We start from the raw sequence: 23459 nt of genomic DNA on the forward strand, positions 1-23459 counted from the left end.
GTGCACTCTATGATGTTCACACAACAAAATCGCCTAAGGATCCATTTCTTAGAATGTATCCCTATCGTTAAGCAATGCATGATTGTGTTGAAATCCTAACCCTCAACGTGATGGTATTAGGAGATGGAGCTTTAAGAGGTAATTAGGTCTTGAAGGTGGAACCCTGTTTAACGGGATTAGTGTCCTTATAAGAAAAGACACGCTAGAGATGACTTTCTGCCATGTTAGCATACAGTGAGAAGGTGGCTGTCAACAAGCCAGGAAGCGGGCCATCACTAGACTCCAGATCAGCTGGCACCTTGTGGACTTCCCAGCCTCCAGAACTGTGAGAAATAAATGTTTATTGTTTAAGTCACCCAGTCTATGATATTTTTTATAGCAGCCTGAACTAAGACAGAATCCTTTTTTGCAAACATCAAGAGCTACACAAATACACATGGTCATGTCACCTAAAGTGAACAATGCTCTACATTTTTCACATGAAAATGACACTTGTTATCTAGAGACATTTTGAATTATCTTTCAGTATGTTGAGATTGTTTCTTTAAAGAGAAATAGAAAGCTATAAAAGCTGCAGGACTTACCTTGAGTTTTTTATATCCTCTCTTGTTCTATTTATATATATAAATTTTTAAAGAAAGAATAGAATATTGGATTATCATTGTATATTTGTAACTTCAATTTTATTGTTCACTACCATGCTATTACTGCAGTTACAGATACAAATCTATTACGGATTTGGCATTTATGTTTGAAGTCCATTGAATTTTGCATTCTTTTATTGTGTTAAAAACAGAGGTGATTACAAAGGAGAGTATAGCAACAGTAACATATTATATTTTTCTTTATCTTGTTCATATCCATGAAAAAAATTTGTATTAACAGGATAGCATTAATCTTTGGCACATATATTTTAAATGGGTAAATTGCACATTCCATATGCCTTCATTGTGTTAAAACAGACAGAAATGAAGGTGAATGTAAAAACAGTAAAGCTGTATCTTTTTTTCTAAAACAATTTTTAGGATATTTACATAGCTCAAAATATTTAAACATTTTTTTCACTTAAAACCTTGAGTTTTCAAACCTAGTACAACTGAGCTGCACTTGATTCCTCCGGATTTAGAATATAGCACTTCCCTTTCCCTTATTTTGTATTGTTGTAGAAGAAATGGGCTTTTAGTATACATGATTAAGTGGGGAAAACTGCATCTTTAATTCCAAAATATTCCTTAGACTGCAAAAAAAATCTCTTTTGGAGTAGTCATGTTTATTTTATAGTAATTCTACAGCAGAACAATTTAGTATGTTAATGCAGAAATGCAAACACCTTTATCGAACAAAATACTTACTATTTTCTAGCTGCCTTACAGAAATTATTTACTCAAGAAAACAGAACAGAATTTCTCAGTTTCATTAATCAGCTTTGTAAATATTTTGCCAGAGGTTTTTTCTTGGGGTAGGGAAGCAAATAAAAAAGTTTAAAAGGTCATATGTGTCTATTTTGTTTTATCTTGGTGTATTTATTAAGAGTAAATTCTGTATGTCTTTGCAGTTCATCAATATGTGTATTTAGGAGTTTTTCAAGTTCTTTTGCTCGCTTCTCTTCTTCCAGAAGGAAATGCTGTGCAGCCAAAGAAGCTGGGAAGGATATATCTGGGGGAGACTAAAGAGAGAAAGAAAAGTGAGATGAGGAATATAGAGCCTTTAAAAATCTTCCTATTTCCAGGTATGCTTCATCTCTGACATATTGTCAAACACTGCAGCTCTTAATGAAAGAATACATCTTGAGCTAATTCCCTCTACCAGTGTAATGCAGTCAGCACTAATGAAATCCTCAAGGAACTAAGTAAGACATCACAGCAACATTAAAAAGTCCTAGAAGTGAATATTGTAGTGTCCAACTGCAAATGCAGGGACAATGTAATCACCACAGAACCTGCCTAAAACATGCTTCACTAATTTGCAAAGCCAATGATTCTCGTTTGAAAATAGGCAACCCCAAACCTGTATACTATTTGCAAACCAGTTCCTGTCATGCTGTTGAGTCCTGGTTGAGACAGGGCCTCTAGCAAATGGACAGGATGACTTGATCCAGCCTCTGTCCGTGTCCACCCCAGTGGAAATCATGCGTGGGCCCAACAGCATGGTCTCCTCTTTCACCAAAGATAATCTAGCTATCATTGCTGTTGAATGTCTGACCTGCTTACAACAGAAACAAAAACTGAGCTCCTGATATGGCACCATCCCTCAAGGAGACCAAGCAGCTGCTTGGTAGCAATTTGATTATGTCAGGTCCCTTGCACCTTGGAAAAGACAATGCTTCATCCTTATCAGAATTGATATGCATTCTGTGGACCTGCCTTTCTTGCCTGCAGGGCCTTGGCTAGCATCACTATCTGAGGGCTGACAGAGTGACTGATCTGCTGACATGGGATCCTGCTTAATAGTAAAGGAACCTCCTTTACAATAGAAAAGTATGGCAGTGGGGGCATGACCATGGTATGCATTGGTCCTAACCACATACAGCACTACCTGGAGGTTGCCAGCATGACAGAGCTTTGGAATGGCCTCGTGAAGGCACAAGCTGAGGCATAGCTTGGAGATCATATCCTGTGAGGATGGGGTGCCATTCTTCAGGATGTGGTATAGACTTTAAACCAATGGCTGTTATATGGTGCTGTGTTTCCAACAGGTAGAATACGTGGATCTGGGAACAAAAGGGAGGAGGTAGGAATGGCCGCACTCTCTATTACTTCTGTTGACCCACTTGGAGAATTTGTGCTTTCTTTCTCTGTACCTCTGTTGGTCTACAGGTCCTGGGCCTTAGAGGGGGAATACTTCCACCAAGAGCACTTAGAGCTTTGGCTGCCACATGGTCCCTTTGGGCTCCTCATGCCAACAGATCAGATGCACACAATGGAGTTCCTCCACTGCCAGAGGTAACTGACCCTAATCATCGTGAAGAGGTAAGAATGCTACTATATAATAGAGGCAGTGAGGAATATGTTTGGTACTCAGATGATCCACTGAGGTATCATTTCGTGCTCTCATGCCCAGTTTTAATTATAAATGGCAAGTACAGAAACCACAGCCTAATAAGGGCATGGTAACCATGGGCTCACCCCACAAGACCAGCCACCTGGACCAACAGAAGAGCTAGCTGAGGAGAGAGGAATCTAGAATGGGTGAGGAGATGGTAAGTATCAGGAAAGACCTTGGGACCAACCACAGAATCAGGAGCTGTAGTTTGTCCTGCTGATCTTCTTCCTACAAAATTTCCCAGAAATTATGACCTGCCAGAATCTTGAAGAAGCTATGTCCAAACGGAATGAACAATGTGGAAGAAGGTAGATTTGAGTGCAAGAGGTGGGCTATAGTGGATGATGCTGGTGCCCTACCCGGATCCCTCCACCAGGCTGGCTAATCTCTCCTCCCACAGCTGTGGGTGTTGGCTGCTAACAGCTCGCAGCTGACGCCTCCTCTGGAGAACCACCCTGGGCTGTACTGGGGCCTCCTGTCTCCTCTGGGAGGCTGTAGTCGCCCCTCTGCCCATTCCTGCCCCTCTCTGAGACAATGACTAACTGACACAGGCACCCAAAACACCAGATTTCTTGCCTCCAGTGGGAACCAACGCTGTGGTGCAATTCATGCTCCACGCTCCCTGGGAGACCAGGCTACACTAGTCTCCAGCTAAGACCACACCCTAGCTTAGCTTTCCTCCCCTCTTCTCCCCTGCCTCCTTCTCCTGAGAATACTCCCTCAATCAGTCACTTTCATAAGCATCTCATCTTCTAGGAAACCTGACCTCGGACAGATGGCTTCCTAGATCCTGGCCTCAGTGACTAGGGATGCTGATGCCATTCACTGAGAAAGGAAAAAGGGTAAAAGAAGCCATTCAGGTAAGGTCTTATTTATTTCTGATTCTCCAGGTTCTGGCAGATACTCTGGGCCAGAGTGTGTTTTCAATAAAAATTTTGAGTTGGTACATGAATGAAGGAAATGCATTCAGGTTTGAATAATGCTGAGTTTAAGGTGACTTGGGACTCAGACTGTCAAGTAGACAGATGGGATATATCAGTCCAGGTCTCAGAAGATAGGTCTGGATCAGAGATACAGGTTTGAAAGTTATAGATGAGAATTAAAGCCATGAGATTGACTGAAATTATCCAAGATATATAAATAAACTAACAAGAAAAAGAAGTTTAAAAATGAGGCCCTGGGAAATACTGCATTTCAGGCACCTACTCCCATGGCCATGTCCTTGACCCTGTGAGGAATAATGACTACATTATTCACTAATTGAGATTGAAAGCAACCTACCCATTCTCCTTCCAGCCTATTTAGCCTTGTGTTCCTACTCCAGCATTTCTTTGACTCATTTAGACGCCCTCCTTTTCACTATCCATCTTCTTCCTCATTTCCTTCTTTCTCTTCTAATTGCTTATATTCCACATCCATCATTATAACCACTCAGCAGCTTGTCCCTCTCTGTATCCTGTCTCTATCCTACTTACCAGGTAAAACCCATTCCTAACTAAGCCGACCCATATGCCTGGGTCATGCCTGCATCCGAGCAGCTGAATGCTAGGGTAGACAGGTTCGGGGGTCGGGGGAGCAGGGAACTAAATGACCACGTGGGCTAGTTTCACTTTACATTCATGACCACAGATGTCAAATGGTCAGTTAGCACTGCCAGGCGACTCTACCACACTCCCCTAGTATGTTCACTGTCCTACTCGTTACCTCGTGACCTCATCTCCTCCCTCATCATTCCACATCCATATGCATCTGTAGCCATATTTCAGGCCACCCTTCTGTTTCAGACACTCTTCCTTCCTCCTATACTGCGGGTCCTATCACTTCGTACCTTCTCAATGACTTTGCTTTTGCAAATGAACTGTAGTCCCTTCTTGAGCCCCACCCACAGGTGGGAACCTGTGGCCTCAAGGCCACATGTGGTCCTCCAGATCCCTAAGTGCGGCCCCTCAACCAAATCTAAACTTTACGGAACTAACCCCTTTATTAAAAGGATTCATTCTGTAAAATTTGGATTCAGTCAATAAGGCCTCACTCAAGGATCCCGAAGGCCACATGTGGCCCCAAGGCCTCAGGTTTCCAAACTTTCCTCCTCTCCTTGAAGATTCCCACTGGGCCACTAAACGTTATGACTCAAGTCTTTGTCTCAGGATAATTTCTCCTTTGTACTCTTTACGTATTTTCCTCCAGTTCTATAGACTTAAATACCAGCCACACATTGATTATTCCTATATTTATATTTCCAGCTCTGATCTCTTCCTTGAATACCAGATTCACATATCCCATTGCCTATGTAATATCTACATTTCGATGTCTAATAAACATTTTAAACTTAAATGTCCAATCTACAAATCACGATTTCTCCTCTAACCCCACCTCTACCCAATGCTCAGGCTGAAATCCAGGAGGCATCTTTGCTCCCTCTTTTTCACTCACACCCCATATCGGATTCATTGTCAAGTCCGTTGTACTCTGCAGAGTATTTCCTGGATCCAGTGTGTCACTCTGCCTCCACTGCACCAAGCCAGCGTCATCGGCTCTCGCCTGGACCACTGAAATAGCTTTATATAGTTCTCCCTGCTTCCACTCTTGCCCCTGTATAACTTATTCTTTATTTAATAGCTAAAAGGATCTTTTAAAAAATTTTAAACAGATCTCTTTATTACTAAACAGAATAAAATAATTTTAAACAGAGTAAACAAATTAGTACTCCCCTACTTGAAACTTTACAATGGCTTCCCATTGCTTTAAAATAAAATCTAAACTCCTTCCGGTGGTCTTAGGTCTCTAAGTATCTGGACTTCCCCTGCCTGCTTCTATGTTCCTTTTCGTTCCATTCTCCTTCTTTCCTGCTAAGCTCCAGAAGGGCCCCCCAAACACACACTTTTTCTGGTTTTCAAACCTGCCAGACTTGTCCCTGTCATAATATTCCCTCACCTGAAACTCTCAGATCTTTGCAAGTCTGGATCTTTCTTCATTGTTTAGGCCTCACCTTAAATGTACCCCCCTCCCCAGTGATAATTTTCCTGGCTACTCAACCTATAATCCCTCACTCTCACCAGTCCCTGTCACATGACCTGTTTTTCTTTTTATCACTATTTGATATTTTCTTATTTGTTCATTTATTTCCAGTCACTATTTTTTCCTTTTTTGTTTTTTGAGGTAAAATTCACATAAAACAAAATTAACCATTTTAAAATTAACAGTTCAGTGGCATTTAGTACATTCACAGTGTTGCACAACCACCACTTCTGTCTAGTTCCAAGATATTTTCACCATCCCCAAAGAAAACTCTTTACCCGAGAAGCCATTGCTCTCCATTTCCCCTTCCCTGCTGCCCCTGGTAACCACCAATCTGCATCCTGTTTCCATGGATTTACCTATTCTGGCTATTTCATATAAATGGTATTACACAATATATGACCTTTTGTGTCTGGCTTCTTTCACTCTGCATGTTTTTGAGGTTCATCCGCATTGTAGCATTTTGGGGCACAGATCCTTTTTATGGCTGAATAACACTCCATTTTATGTATATATCACAATTTGTTTATCCATTCATCCTTTGATAAAGTTCCCTCTTTTTTTTTCATCATACTGTAGACTGCCCTATATCATCCACAGATGTGTTTTGAACACAGCCTGACATATAGTGGGTATTTAATACATGTTTATTTTATGAATGAATGAATGAATGACACTAATACTTAAGGGGCAGGTATAGAAGGGAGAACCTTGGAAACAGACTAGGAAAGAGTAACCAGAAAGGCAGCAGGAGAATCAGTGGAATATGGTGTCATAGAAGCCAGAGAACATAAAAGGTTCAAGAAAAAAAGAATTAAAGAAGATGAATACTTAAAAGTGTGCATTTAATTAGCAACTACGAAGTTAGTAGTGGTTTTGGTAGGGATGGTATTGATGTGGAAGCCAAAACGTAGCAGTGGATGGAAACCACTGGACCCAGAACAGGGGGTCGGGCCATGTCTCCTAGAGGACTTTTAAGTCCTCCATCACAGACTAAGTTCACCATGCCCAGACTTAGAACAGTTAAGAATTTTCTTCCCTGGTTACGCTGCAGGTTAGGAATTCCCCAAAGGAGTAATGTAGAATTTTAGAGGTGGAAGGAAGCCCAGTGTTCATTAAATTAAATCAACAGATACTTTTGCGTATCTTTTATATGCCTGTTAGTGCCAGGCACTATTTTAGTTGTTGCATTACCACAATAAACAAACAGAAAAAGTCCCTGCTTTTAGGAGCTCACATTCCAGAGGAGGGAGGCAAACAAACAAGCAGACAAATGAAACATCTCATGAAGTGCTATGAAAGGAAAGGCAAGACAAGGGGACAGGAACTGAAGAGGGAGGTGCTATTGCAGGCTGGCTGCTTAGGAATCTCTGATGAGGTGACACTTGAACAGAGACACATTAATGATCCTAAAATCCTAAAATCATTTGATATTAGAACCATGGAGTATTTAGCAGCTCATCATTTTTTTTCCTATTGTTTGACCAGAGTATGTGCTTATTTTGAGTCCTTAAAGACCAAAGTTTTGTTGGTGAAGAATTTGCCTTAGAGATTCCCATAACTTAAATGAGGAAGTTTATTTTGTTTATTGGCATGAAGTTTTTTTAAAAATATTTTTTTCCCTTAAAAACAAAACAACTACCAAACCAAGATCTAAACTTAAATAGTTCTACACCCATTCTGCAAATCCTAGGGATATGAAAATAATGCTTGACTAAAATTCCCTTGTCTTTTTTCCTTAGATGATAAAAGTAGTAACATGCTTTGCTGAGGAAAGTGATGGATGTAAATGCCAGTAAAATATGCTGCTGTAACCTTGTATGAGGTTTTATTCTGTTTAAAGCATGTTAGCATTTTATGTTGACATGAAGACAAAAGAGCATTTCAGGGCTTTAGAGATCTCTACAACTTCAAAAGTTAATAGTTTAAGCCTTCGCCTTCTACCACAATAGTTTAAATCTTACTCATTCTCTACCAATACAAGGTGATAGATTTCAGAAAAGCAGAAGAATATTCATGGGATAACCCATCCAGTTTAAATATTTTCTGTTGTGTGTTTATAATTTGTATCCAATATTGGTATATCATGAAGAGGTACTGAACAATTACATAGTATACCTTGAATACAAGTGAAGGTAATTGCTAAGAGTACCACTATCTACTTTCTGAGGTGAAAAATCTACATATTTTAAAAAAACCTGATTATTACCCTTAAGAAATGACAAAGCAGAAAATCTCAGCAGAGAACTGGAAACTATAAAAAAGAACCCAATGAAAATTCAAGAACTGAAAACTAAAACTGAAATTAAGAACCCTTCCCACCTGCTTTATGAGATTAGCATAATCTGGTACCAAAACCTGACAAAGACAGAAAAGGAAAATTACAGGCTAATTTGTCTCATGAACAGAGAGAAAAAATTCTAGACCAAATATTAACAGACCAAATCCAGCAATCGAGTGAGGTTTATTCCTAGAATGCAAAGTTAGGCTGGCAATCTAAAATCAAGATAAAACATCACCATTAACAAGGCAAAGGAGAAAAATTATATGGTCATTTTAATAAAGGCAGAAAAAGCATTTGATAAAACCCACTATCTCTTCATGAAAAAATTTCTAGCAATCTAGAATAAAAGAGAATTTCCTTAATAATTTAAAAGGAATCTGTAAAATATCTACAGGAAATACCATATACAATAGTGAAATATTGAAAGCTTTGTTTTTGTAGTTAAGAATGGGAAAAGGAAGTTTATCACTTCTACTCAACGTTTTCTGTAGGTCACAGTCAGTACAATAAGCAAGGAAAAGAAAAAAGGTATAGGTACAAAGATTTGAAAGTAGGAAATCAAACTGTCATTATGATTGTGAACGAACATAGCACCTGTGAATTCAGTACCATGTATTCCAGTACTACTGGGTTAATGGAACATTTCCATAGGAAAAAGGGATCGAGAATCTTACCTTACATTGTGAGCAAATATTAATTCCAGTTGGATTATAGATATAAAAATGAAAAGTAAAGAACCAAAGCCTCTAGACTATAACACAGGATAATATTTTTATAACCCAGGAGAGGCAAAAGTTTTAGATAGTACAGCAAAAATACTAACCATAAAAGAAAAGATTAATAAATTTGAATCTACTAAAACTTTAGGAACTTTTGTTCATCAAAAAATACCATTAAGTGAAGAGGCAAGTAAGAGTGGGAGAAAATATTTGCAGCTACAAGAAAGTTTATTTAGTTTACTTAATTGGTATGAAATTTTATTCTGCTTAATAAATTAAATATTAAAGGTTTGCATTTTATGTTGAGATGAACACAAAATAGTATTTCAGGGCTATGGAGATCTCTAAAACTTCAAAAGTTAACAGTTTTAAGTCTTCCCCTTCTACCACAATAGCTTAAATCTTACTTCTAGTCTCTATTAATACAAAGTGAGACCAACATATAAACAACAAAGGACTTATATCCAGAATATAAAGCATTCCTATAAATGAATAATAATAAAGACAATCCAACAGAAAATTAGGCAGTTTACAAAGGAGGATATCAAAATTGCCAATAAACATACAAAAAGGTACTCAACTGCAGTAGGCACCAGAGAAACATGAATTAAAGCCATAATAGGATATTACTCCACAATTGGCCATAATGGCTAAAATTAAAAAGACCTATAATGCCAAGTGTTAAAACGAATATAGAGCAAGGAGACTTCTTACACACTACTTCTTAGGGTATTTATTGGCTCAAACAGTTAGGAAAACAGTTTGGCAGTGCCTCCTAAAGCTAACCATATCCATATCCTATGACCCAGATATTCCATGTTAGGTATATAGCCAGCGGAAATGTGTATACACGTGCACCAAAAGACACATACAAGAATGTTTTTAGCAGCATTATTTGTAATAGCCCCAGACTGGAAATGACTCAAATGTCCATCAACAGGAGAATGAATAAATGAATTTTAGTAATCATTGTGTGTGATATTTATATATAATACAATAGCTTACTATAGACAAACAAAAATCAATAAACTACTGCCATATAAAACAATATGGATGGTAAAGAATCTCAGAAACAATGCTGAGCAAAAGAGGCCAGACACAAAGGAACACATATAGTATTATACCATATGGGTGAAACTAACTGATAATGCTAAAAGTCAGGACAGTAGTTACCTTGGGAGGAAGAAGCAGAAGCAGGGACTGGAAGGGGACGGGAATGGGTGTCTGGAGTGTTGGTAATGTCCTGTTTATTACCTGGGTGGTAGTCACATTGATGTCTTCCCTTTGTGATAAGTCGCCAAGCTGTTCATTTCTGATTTGTACATGTGTCTGTATGTATGTCAGAGTCAATAAAAAGATCTTTTTAAACAGGTACAAAAGTTCACTTGCAGCTCTTTAAAACGTACAGATCCTTGAGAGAGCTCATGCAATATCCAGGGGTGAGGTCCAAGCACTTGCATTTTTAAAAAAAAGCGTCACCAAGAATTCTGTCCTGCACTAGAGGTTAATAACCATTGACTGGAATACTTCATGAAACATTATGGATGTCTTTTCCTTCTCTAGATAGGTATGGCTAGATGACTCACAGACCCATCTTGGAGTCCTATTCAAGGAGCCACATTAAGAAAAAAAAAAACCCACCACTATGTACATCAGTATATTGGTGTCAGTGTAACAGTAAAGTAGTCACCCCTTAAAGGAAAAAAAAATCTAACAACCAGCCACTCACCAGCGGGAATACTTCATCATCACTAACCAAAGGACTTATCATTTCTTTGGTTTGAAATGTCAGAGATGGCAGTGAAGGCGTTGCACTTCCATTTGGCTCACAATCTTGGCTAAGTCTAAAAGACAAGAAATGGTTGTTATTGTTGCTACCAAGGACACATGTTAGCTAAGGATTTTAATTTCTCAGATGTCTAAATAGGGGGAAAACACAACAATATGTTTGGGCTTGTTATCTGGGTATTTCTTTGAAAATGACTTTTCCTGATGAATAATTTCTACTTAAAAGACAGAATGATTAAAAATGAAGCAGAAAACTTATTAGTTGTTAAAAATATTTTGCTATCCTTATTGTCTATATTGCTTCCTTTTCTGTGTTTGACTTTTATATCTCTTTGCCATTTAATTAAATAACATGGAGTCAGTTTGAGAAAAAATCTCCAAACAGTAACACAGCTGCCCTTGAGAGTTCTAAATAGATACTCTTTTTCTATTCTCCATTACACTTAGCCTTACTGGCTTTCTTAACAAAATTGTACTCTTTTTTTGATGCTAAAACAAGTCTTTGTAAAATGATAACTCTAATTTCTATAGGGTGTAATAATTTATAACATGTTTTCAATTTATATCATCGCCCAAGCTCTCCCACTTATCCATTGTGTACCGTGAGCAGATGACTTTATCTCTCTGGGACTCTAATTTTCTCACTTATAAAAAAGAGTTGTTATAAGAGTTGAATGATTAATACATGAAAACACTTAGAACACAAAGCCTGGCACATAGTAAACATTTAGTTAATATTGCGTATTATTATTATTTTTGAATTAATTTGATCTTCAAAATAACCCTAACGAGGTGAAAACTATCCCCAGGTGAGGTAACTAAGACTTAAAAGTTAAATTATTTATCTAATCATTTACTTTTTGAGTCAGAATAAATTGCAAAGAAGTGATAATTTTGGATTTTGGACTCCAAAACAGATTTTCTTGACTGCAAACCCCACAATTTGGAGGAAAGTCATAGTATGGAATTTGTTTGTGCTAAAATACAGGGTAGAAAATGAGACTGAACAAAGTAACAGTGAGATTTTAAATTTTGGATTGCTGACTAAACAAATGAATAATAATAAAGAAACAAACCAATTTACCCTAAAATTTTACAGAAAAGGTCCTAACAGTATAGACTGTTTAGGATTAAATAAATATCTTTCATGAAAATGGGGTTTAGATGTAATCAAATCATCAAAGACCATCAAAACAAAAATCTTTTCAATTTAAAACTATTTACTTTTACTAATAATTCAAATTCCCCATGAGTATTGATTAACCATTTTCAATGCCTTCATATTTTGACACAGTTAAAAAAAATTCACATTATTTTTCTCTGTTCTTATCCAAAGACTATCTAATTTATATAGACTTGTTTCTTATTATGCAGACATTTTCAAACTATGCATACAAATAGCAATAAAAGTTAAGTGAGGCATCTGTAAATTAGTACATAAAAACAAACACAACATGTTTTCCATTTTTACTTATCTTGAAATATATCTTTTTTTTTACCCATTCTCCCAAACCATAATTACCATGGAAACAGAACAGCAAATTAAATTGAAATAACATGGTTTATGATGTGCACAATAAGATGAAACATCTTGCAATTCAAATAGAATTATAACAATTGCATAGTACATCTGCATATAATCTTTAGCTGAACCTTTTAATTTGAGTGAGGCTACTCTCTATACTTCAAAGCACACTGGAAAAATTAAGATAATTATAGAAGTGATTCAAGAAATATATGCCTCTCTGTAATCTCAGTTATACAGAGATTTCAGGCAAAGTATTATCTGTCCTAAATTATCTAAATAATTATCTTAATTATCCATTTTGCTTTGGATGTATAGATACAGTTTTATGATATTAATTACTAAAATTTATATAGGAACATTCTTTTTATTGTAAGATCAATAAAATGTAGAGATTGAAAGGAAAGACTACATTACAAAGTAAAGTGCTTTTGTTTTAAATTATCTTTATATCTGACAAGTTCTTCTTCCAGAATATAGCTATTCAAATACTTCATAAAACCACCTTGCATAAAATGCTATGTATATCAATTTAAAAGCTATCTTAAAAATTATTTCAGAAAGCTTTTAATATCCTCTCACAAGCTGATCTGTTCAATTAGCTTTTCCACATGCCCTACTCAAAGGCTGCTGCCTAATTTTGCAGGAGAGCAGGACCTGGCTGCTTTGTTGGGGAGTAGAACTCTATTGCCTTGAGACCTGTGTCAATTTCCCATAGTTTTCAGCATTGTCTGAGACATGTACATCCAATCCTGTCCCTCCATCAAATTTCCCCTGGGGCATAGCATGGAACAAGATCCCTTCACAAACTATGCTAATTTACCTTCCCCTCGCCTCACCTTCCAGCACTCCTTGCAAACTCCCTCTTCTGTGAACTGCTCGTTGTTTCCTGGCCTAGAAGTGGTCAACCTGCTAGGTTTTACTCCTTCTTGAGCAATACCATGGGAGAAACATTCTCAACTCACTTTTGGCTTCTAGATGACTATTGATTCCTTGACAAGGGATCCTGTGAGTGGTGATGACAAACCTGCTGACTTTGTGGGTTTTTAGTATTAGAAACTCTTAATTTAATAGCTAGACTTGAAACCGTTTTAATGATTAATGTTTGTGATTGCTAAAATCTTTCTAGCACATGATACAAATTTTAAAACCATAAATTGACTTTTAAGTAGATATCTTATATAGAGATAAAACTCCATTTATTACAAAATTGATTTGTCATTAAAATTAGTTACATATTAATAGCTCTAGATACCAATATTCCAAATTAGCTTGTAAATTATCCTGAAACTTCAAAACTCTAATTTTTAAAAACGATATTCAAAACATTCTCACCAAATTCAATTACATCTCACTCATAATTTTTTTAAAGTGCTGGTTAACTATCTTATCGGAAAGCAAGTGCTCTGAAACATGCTAAAATGCCTCACATTTTAAGTGAGTAAGCATTAGAAACTTACCTCTGAACAGGAGGGAAAAACAACAAAATTGAGTTGCTTCAGACTGAATGAAAGATTATGTTAATAACGTATTACACAAATCTTCCTCAGTTAAAAGCAGGAATTGTCTTAAAATTAGACTATGGAGTTTCAAATTTTGTGGCACGTTATCTTCACATACCTTTACCTAAAAGCTTTTTTCTTCCTAAAAGAGCTAAATAAGACCTTACTGCGTTAACCATTGATATGTAAAGATGACTTGTGTTTTTTAAAGTAATTCATGCCTAATAAATATATACATATATAGCTTTTACTATTTGACTTCACTGAGCTGTGCTATGAGGGAAGAAGATTTCATTTTTTCATGTGCTAAAATTAATAGAGAGATATCTGCTTTACAGTTCTCCAATGGTGAGTTCACAGTGTCCTTGCATCTCAACAACTCTTCCCATAGTGAGTCGTACATGGTAATAATTTATTCGGAACATTTGAAATGCTGTTTCTTTTAAAAACCAGGTCACTGGAGAACACTGAAATCAGAGGAGGCATTAAAACACATTTAATGAAACTTTCAACAAATGAAACTAGCAGGACACAGGCTTTGAGGCAGGAATAGCAGTCTAAACTGCTTATTAAGATAATCTCCTGCTGAGCATTTTACCTCTTATGCTGCTTTCTGTGTCCCCTACCGTCTTGTTTTTGTTGGACACTTTTAACACATTCTGCACTGCCTAACAATGAGAAAAAAGGGGACAATCCAAACAATAAGAATACTTTTTAAAAATAATAAAAGGCAAGGTAACTGTCTTTTTGTCTAAATAACAACACCTGGTATTTTCATCTAAGGCTTTAAAAGTTATTCCAAACTAGCAAGAATAGGACACAGTGTTCGGTACTCAATGGGTGCTCAGCACAGATCAGTGACTAACATAGGCAGGAAGACACTTTATAGCATCCCTAGGGGCCTGCTGTTCTTTTACAGTGAGGAAACTATATACAGTGTATGGGAGTCACGATTTGACCTATGGAGAACAGAATCCATATGGTAGGGAAGCACTTTGTAAAGTGTTTACTTATTCTGTTAGAAAATACATTCTTATACCCAAATCAAGATTAGACCCCGTTGGACAGACTTTCTCATGGGCACATTCACCAGAGAACTGGTCCATGGCTGTGGCCCAATGACCTCTTCCATCCTCCCTATGCTCTTTTATACTGCCACTGCTGCCACCGCCACCCCACCTCAGTACCCCACCACCATGCTCTTTTGGGGTAGCAACCAGTCTTCATTACCTTACTTAGACACCTGAAGAGGGGTTATCAATTTAGCACTTTTGAATGGTTGCTGTTTCTTGCATGGGACTAGAGTACATCTTTCTAACATATACAGGGCTGAAGTGGTGAAAATAGGAGAGAGCCGTACTACACCCACAAGATGTTGAACAGACGTATTTTTAAATACTTTCCATGGACGTATAGATTTATCTACCTGTAGAACTGGGCATGCTTAGTTACAAAGATGAGCTGGCATCACCCGTCCCCAACAGAACTATCTTTGAGGAAATGTCAGATTCAACCATTTGTCTGTCTATTCACCAAAATATACTATTTGGGCACTGTAAGTTGGTAGAAAAATATTAATATTATTATAAATACTAGCAATTGTGTTAGTAATAATGGCTAGCATTTATGGAACTGTATGTTTTACATGGATTTTCTCCTATAATCTTCAATAAAATCCTACAATTATTACCCTTTTGTCAGATGGGAAATTAAGGGTGACAAAGGTTAAGCAAATTTTCCAAGGTTGTAAATATTAATTCTTTCATATAAAAATAATACATAAGGTTTTTTATTCTAAGTATTATGAGCTTCTGAGCAAATGTAATGAAGTTGGGTTTAGACCTACTAAGTCACCATTTCTCAGCACGATGGAATGTTAATAAATCTGATGTCAGCTAAGTTTGGGGAACACTGCATACCATACCCCTTCTTGGAAACTCACAATGTAAATTAACATGTTAATGGCCCTGCGAAAGCCTGTAGAAAAGAAACTTGTTTATTTTGTTGACCATTTTCCAAGTTTGGGAAAATGGTGAAAGACCTTCAGAGACAGTTTGACTCCATAAATCTTTTTAAAAAATGAGTAAATTAGCCTATTTTTATGGTTGATATAGTAATATTTAAATTTTAAAAAGCACTGAAATAATGTGTATAGGAGATATTGATTTTCCATGTACTTCTTTTTACCTGGACAAAACCTCTTATACTTCTATAGATGCCTTCCCTATAAAATGACCAACAGTTTGTTCCGGCTGTTAGAATGCCAATAGAGTAGAAGATGTGGGAGAGGGGCAAGATGGCGGAGTGGAGGTGACCTCCTGGATTTGTGCTCCCGGAGAGGAAGGCGTGGATCTCCACCTGCCACAACGCTGGAGGATTGCTCCTCCACAGGAAGGGTGGGGTGAACCCACGGAGAATCACCGTGGGACACAGGGAACAGGAAAAAACAGAGGCGAGTGGGAAATCAGACCGAGATAATTTGGAGAGTGCGGGACGGAAAACAGACAGCGGAGTGCGGGACGGCCGTACCTGCCTCACCGGACAGTGGGGCGGGTTCAGCCCCACAGCAAAGCGGCTTGATCTCCCCACTGACCCCCACATCCACTCGGTCAGGGATCTGACTGAAATTGGTGCAGAATCACCGCGGGAGACCTGGAGCTCCGAGGACAGGTGACATAGGCGGGAGAGAGCTTGGACTCTGACGGGTCTCCGGTGCCCTATCTCTTAGAGGGACAGACGCGGAGCTGCGCTGAGGCGAGGGGCCGTGAGCATGAAATATTAAAGCGGGACCTTTTTGCTCTTTTCTGCCCCTACGGCAGCTCTCCGGCCGGGGAGCCGCTGTGGGCCCTGGCGCCTGCCGAGCTCTGAACGCTCTCCCCCGGCGCCTGCAACCTGCGGATGTGCGGTCGCCATCTCGGTTCCCACAGCTAAGCCTCTGGCGGGTCTCCGCGGTGCCCTATCTCTTAAAGGGACAGACGCGGACCTGCGCCGAGGCGAGGGGCCCGAGCGTGAAATATTAAAGCGGGACTTTTTTGCTCTTTTCTCCCCCTACGGCGGCTCTCCGGCTGGGGAGCCGCTGTGGGCCCTGGCGCCTGCCGAGCTCTGAACACTCTCCCCCAGCGCCTCCGACCGGCGGACGCGCGGTCGCCATCTCGGTTCCCTCAGCTAAGCGGAAAGGACCTTGGACTCTGGCGGGTCTCCGCGGTGCCCTATCTCTTAAAGGGACTGACGCGGACCTGCACCGAGGCGAGGGGCCGCGAGCGTGAAATATTAAAGCGAGATTTTTTTTTTTTAAATTTCTCTCTTTCCCTTTTCTTTCTTGTTTTCTCTTTCTTCTCCTTGTTATTCATATTGTTTCTCTCTCTCTCTTTTTTTTTTTTTCTTTTTTCCTTTCCGGTGGCCTTCCAGCCCAGGAGCTACTGTATACTCCTGAGTGCTCCAGACCCCCAGCTCTGATTCCTATCGGACCCTGAAAATTGTCCCCCCGTGCCAGTGATCTGCGGGTGGGCAGCAGCAATTGTGCGGGCCAAGGTCTAACTGCTGCAGAGCCATAGGGTGCCAGGCGGCTCCCCAGGAGGCTCCATCCCCTGATCCATAGACCCTCTCCAGGTCCCCTTCCCAGGTGTGAACACTGAGTGCTTCCCCAGACGCAAGAGTGTGGAGCCCGGACCTTGGGAACACTGGGACAGTGTAGACCCTTGCCCGTGGGAGCTGCAGCAGCTGGGGCACAGAGTGAGTGAGGGCACTGCCTCCTCCGCCTAGCCAGTGTCTTTCCTGCAGAAAGAGACAGAAACCACACATCCAGAGGAAGAACCAAAAGACAGGGGGGAAAGAAAAAGAGAGGGAGAAGAGGCTTTCTGCTTACAAATAGTGTGAATCCTGCCTACTAACTGAAAGTCCACAACACAGTGATTTAACTTGCCAAACTGGTCTTAGGACAAGCCAACCCTCTGGGGGTGGACCCATCAGAAGCAGTCCCCCAACTGAGATAGAAAAAAACTCTAAACAACACACAACAGTCTCCCCCTATAGACAAAGGAAGCAACATACCTAGACTGTTTCACAGCCTAAGAACAGAGTACAAGACGTGCTGTTAACTAGACTAAAGCTGTGAGAAAAGATCTAACGATAGAGCCAGATGGGAAGGGCTCAGCGGAAAAATATGGGGAGCACAAAAAACCAAATGGAAACCTCGCCCCCAAAGAGAAATACCAACTCTCCTCCAATTGGCACAAGCCAGTTTCAGAATACCAACATGTTACCAGAAGAATTTCAGTCTTGGGTTATAAATAAGCTGAATGATATACAAGAAAAAATTGATATCCAACGCAAAGAAACCGCAAAAAAATTCCAGGATTTGGAAGAAAAATTCACTAAAGAAATAGACATATTGAAGAAAAACCAAACTGAACTCCTAGAAATGAGGGATTTATTCAGGGAGCTACAAAACACAGTGGAAAGTCTCAAGAACAGGGTAGATCAAATAGAAGACAGAATCTCAGAGATCGAAGATAACTCTTTCCAATTAAATAAGACAGTCACAGAGATAGAGCAAAGAAATAAGAAAAAAGATCAGAGTCTTCAAGAAATGTGGGATTATGTGAAGAAACCTAACATGAGAGTTATAGGCATCCCTGAAGGTGAAGAAGATAATAAGCAAGGGCTGGATAAACTATTTGAAGACATAATAGAAGAAAATTTCCCAGGCCTTGCTAAAACTTTAGATATACAGGTTCAAGAAGCTCAAAGAACCCCTGGTAGATTCATAGCAAATAGGAAAACACCACGCCACGTAGTCGTCAGACTGACCAAAATATCCACTAAAGAGACCCTTCTTCGAGCTGTAAGGAGAAAGAAACAAGTAACATACAAAGGGAGACCCATTAGAATTACGCCAGATTTCTCAACTGAAACTTTACAAGCAAGAAGAAGTTGGGGCCCCATTCCCACTCTTCTGAAACAGAATAATGCCCAGCCTAGAATCTTGTACCCAGCTAAGCTAAGCTTTCTATATGAAGGAGAAATTAAGACATTCTCAGATAAACAAGGACTGAGGGAATTCACCAAGACAAGACCACCCCTCCAAGAAGTACTCAAAAGAGAGTTACACACGGATCATCACAACAAAGACCCACGAATGTAAAACCACCCAAGAACTAAAGATCAAATTCTAGCCACCACAATGGCTCAAGAGAGAAAACACAGCAAAGAACTTCTACCCAATAAGATAAACAGAAATCTGTCCCAATTATCAGTTCTCTCACTAAATGTCAATGGCCTGAATTCCCCACTCAAGAGACGTAGATTGGGCCAATGGATAAAAAAACACAAACCAAGTATCTGCTGCCTTCAGGAAACACACTTAACCGGCAAAGATGCATTTAGACTGAAAATAAAAGGATGGAACTTGATATTTCAAGCAAATGGTAGCCAAAACAAAGCTGGTGTGGCAGTTTTAATTTCCAATAACTTAGTCTTTAAACCAACAAAAGTAATAAAAGACAAAGACGGTTACTAATACTGGTGAAAGGCACAATTCAACAAGAAGACATAACCATACTTAATATATATACACCCAATCTAGGTTCACCCAGATTCATAAAGCAAATCCTACTCGATCTAAACCAAATGATAGACAACAACACTTTAATAGTTGGAGACTTTTAACACCCCACTGACAGCACAGGACAGATCCTCCAAGCAGAAAATAAGCAAAGACATAGTAGACTTAAACAGAATGCTAGAACAAATGGGCCTGACTGACATCTACAGGACATTCTACCCGAAATCCACTGAATATACATTCTTCTCATCGGCTCACGGAACATTCTCTAAGATTGACCATATCCTAGGTCATAAAGCAAGTCTTAAAAAAATTAAAAAAAAAGAAATCATACCCTGCATCTTCTCAGATCACAATGGAATAAAAGTAATAATGAACCCTAACAGGAACTCTCATTCCTACTCAAAGTCATGGAAGCTAAACAACCTTCTTCTGAATAACAATTTTGTAAAGGAAGAAATTAAGTCAGAAATCAAAACATTCTTTGAATTAAATGACAAAGGTGACACAACTTATCAAAATCTATGGGATGCAGCTAAAGCAGTCTTGAGAGGAAAATTCATTTCCATAAATGCCTATTTCAAAAAGACAGACAACTTACAAATAGACAACTTAATGAATAGACTCAAAGAGCTGGAGAAAGAAGAACAGACTGACCCCAAACCCAGCAGAAGGCGAGAAATTGTTAAGATCAAATCAGAATTAAATGAAAAAGACAATAAAAATACTATAAGGGAAATTAATAAAACAAAAAGTTGGTTCTTTGAAAAGATAAATAAAATAGACACACCACTGGCTAGACTAACCAAGAGCAGAAAAGAAAAATCTTTAATAACTTCCATCAGGAACATAAAAGGAGAAATCACAACCGAAGCCACAGAGATCCATGACATTATCTATGAATATTACAAAAATCTTTATGCACACAAACTGGAAAATGAGGAGGAAATGGACAAATTTTTAGAAACACACAGCCTTCCCAAGCTCAATCAGGAAGAAATAGAATTCCTGAATAGACCAATATCAAGAACTGAAATTGAAACAGCAATAAAAAACCTTCCCAAAAAGAAAAGCCCTGGTCCAGATGGGTTCACACCTGAATTTTACCATACATACAAAGATGAACTGGTGCCCATCCTACATAAACTATTCTTCAATATTGAGAAGGATGGAATTCTCCCCAACACATTCTACCAAGCCAATATAACATTGATACCAAAACCAGGAAAGGATGCAACAAAAAAAGAAAACTACAGACCAATTTCTCTCATGAACGTAGATGCAAAAATTCTCAATAAAATCCTAGCAAATCGTATCCAAGTGCTGATTAAAAAAATAATTCATCACGACCAAGTAGGCTTCATCCCAGAGATGCAGGGGTGGTTCAACATACGAAAATCTATAAATGTAATTAACCACATAAATAGAAGCAAAAATAAAGACCATATGATCCTCTCAATAGATGCAGAAAAAGCATTTGACAAAATTCAACACCCTTTTATGATAAAAACAGTTAACAACATAGGCATAAATGGGACCTACCTAAAAATAATACAAGCCATATATGACAAACCCACAGCCAACATCATACTGAATGGGGAAAAATTGAAAGCATTCCCACTCAGAACTGGAACCAGACAAGGCTGCCCACTGTCCCCATTACTTTTCAACATAGTATTGGAAGTCCTTGCAAGAGCTATCAGACAAGAGAGCAGAATCAAAGGTGTCCAAATAGGGACAGAAGAGATCAAACTCTCACTCTTCGCTGATGACATGATGTTGTATCTGGAAAACCCCAAGGACTCAACCAAGAGACTCCTGGAATTAATTAACGAATTCAGTAATGTCTCAGGTTACAAAGTCAATACACACAAATCAGAGGCATTCATATATGCCAATATCATTCAATCAGAGAACCAAATTAAGGACTCAATACCTTTCAAAATAGCAACAAAGAAAATAAAATATCTAGGAATATATTTAACTAAAGAGGTAAAGGACCTCTATAAAGAGAACTATGAAACGCTAAGGAAGGAAATTGCAGAACACGTAAATAAGTGGAAATCCATACCATGCTCATGGATTGGAAGAATTAACATCGTTAAAATGTCTATACTACCCAAAGTAATCTATAGATTCAATGCAATTCCTATTAAATTACCAACATCATTTTTCACAGATTTAGAAAAAATAATTATACACTTTGTATGGAAACAGAGAAGACCCCGTATAGCAAAAGCAATCTTAAGCAATAAAAACAAAATGGGAGGTATTGATTTGCCAGACTTCAAACTATACTACAAAGCTGTGGTTCTTAAAACTGCTTGGTATTGGCACAAGGGCAGGGACACAGACCAGTGGAACAGAACAGAAAACCCAAATATAAAACCATCCTCATATAACCATCTAATCTTTGACAAAATAGACAAAAACATACTCTGGGGACAAGAGTCCCTATTCAATAAATGGTGCTGGGAAAACTGGATAGCCACATGTAGAAGACTGAAACAGGACCCACAGATTTCACCTCTCACAAAAATCAAATCACGGTGGATAACAGATTTAAACCTTAAATGGGAAACGATTAGAATTCTAGAAGAAAATGTAGGAAAGACTCTCACAGACATTGGTCTAGGCAAAGAATTTATGAAGAAAACCCCTAAGGCAATCACAGCAACAACAAAAATAAACGAATGGGACCTGATTAAATTAAAAAGCTTCTGCACAGCCAAAGAAACAGTCACGAAAATAAACAGACAGCCTACAGAATGGGAAAAAATTTTCGCATACTACACATCAGATAAAAGACTGATAACAAGAATCTATTTAGAACTCAGGAAAATCAGCAAGAAAAAATCAAATAATCCTATCAAAAAATGGGCAAAGGACATGAATAGAAATTTTTCAAAAGAAGACATAAGAATAGCCAAAAAACGTATCAAAAAATGCTCAACATCCCTAATCATCAGGGAAATGCAAATCAAAACCACAATGAGATACCACTTAACTCCAGTGAGAATGGCCTTTATCAAAAAATCCCAAAACAACACATGTTGGCGTGGATGCGGAGAGACAAGAACACTCATACACTGCTGGTGGGAATGCAAACTAGTGCAACCCCTATGGAAAGCAATATGGAGATACCTTCAACAGATTCAAGTAGACCTACCATTTGATCCAGCAATCCCATTATTGGGCATATACCCAGAAGAACAAAAGTCATTCTTTAACAAAGACACCTGTACCCGAATGTTTATAGCAGCACAATTCACAATCGCAAAGATGTGGAAACAACCCAAGTGCCCATCAATCCATGAATGGATTAGTAAACTGTGGTATATGTATACCATGGAGTACTACTCAGCTATAAGAAATAACGATGATACGACATCTCTTTGGTTCTCCTGGACAGAGCTGGAACCCATTATACTAAGTGAAGTATCCAAAGAATGGAAAAACAAGCATCACATGTACTCACCGGAAAACTGGTTTCCTTGATCATCACCTAAATGTACATCGGGGAAGGATACCAATTGGATATCAGACTGGGATGGGGGGTGGGGGGAGGGGATGGGTGTATGCCTACATGACGAGTGCGTTGTGCACCCTCTGGGGAATGGTCATGCTTGAAGGTGCAGACTTGGGGAGGTGGGGGGGGGAGGGGATGGAGGTATGACTACATGATGAGTGCCAGGCGCACTGTCTGGAGAATGAGAATGGACGCGCTTGGGACTCTGACTCGGGGGGATGGGCAGGACATGGACAATGTATATTACCTAAACTTATGTACCCCCATGATGAGCTGAAATAAAAAAAAAAAAAAAAAAGGCAAAAAAAAAAATAGAGTAGAAGATGTATCTATTATTGAAGATAAGTGAGAGGTGACATCTTCCTATATTTCTATTTTGTTTGAACAATATACCTAATGTATTAAAAGCTAGTTTTTTCTGTTCCCATGACATCAAAAATAAGTAAAGATTCCTTATCTGTATATTCTGGATACCATATCAGCTTCCAA

The 23459-nt window shown here is 38.6% G+C and overlaps 1 protein-coding gene and 1 long non-coding RNA gene across 3 annotated transcripts in view; one reads left to right on the top strand and one right to left on the bottom strand.

The window, feature by feature from the left end:
* Positions 1-1002: 1002 nt before the first annotated feature.
* DEUP1 (deuterosome assembly protein 1) overlaps positions 1003-23459 on the bottom strand; it is an 82653-nt gene continuing 60196 nt past the window's right edge. For both annotated transcript variants that reach the window (XM_045557138.1, XM_045557139.1), the window contains exons 13-14: positions 10793-10907; positions 1003-1666 (exon numbers count right to left, since the gene is read on the bottom strand). In XM_045557138.1, coding sequence (XP_045413094.1) covers positions 1490-1666; positions 10793-10907 — 292 coding nt within the window. In that variant the 3' untranslated portion in view covers positions 1003-1489. The remainder of the gene's footprint in view (positions 1667-10792; positions 10908-23459) is intronic.
* Positions 1638-16235, top strand: LOC123642223. The gene is made up of 4 exons (XR_006736396.1): positions 1638-1729; positions 2817-3369; positions 3799-3902; positions 16094-16235. It is a non-coding gene; the product is annotated as an uncharacterized LOC123642223 (long non-coding RNA).

The sequence above is a fragment of the Lemur catta genome, chromosome 7, assembly GCF_020740605.2.
Source record: "Lemur catta isolate mLemCat1 chromosome 7, mLemCat1.pri, whole genome shotgun sequence".
Lineage (NCBI taxonomy): Eukaryota > Metazoa > Chordata > Mammalia > Primates > Lemuridae > Lemur > Lemur catta.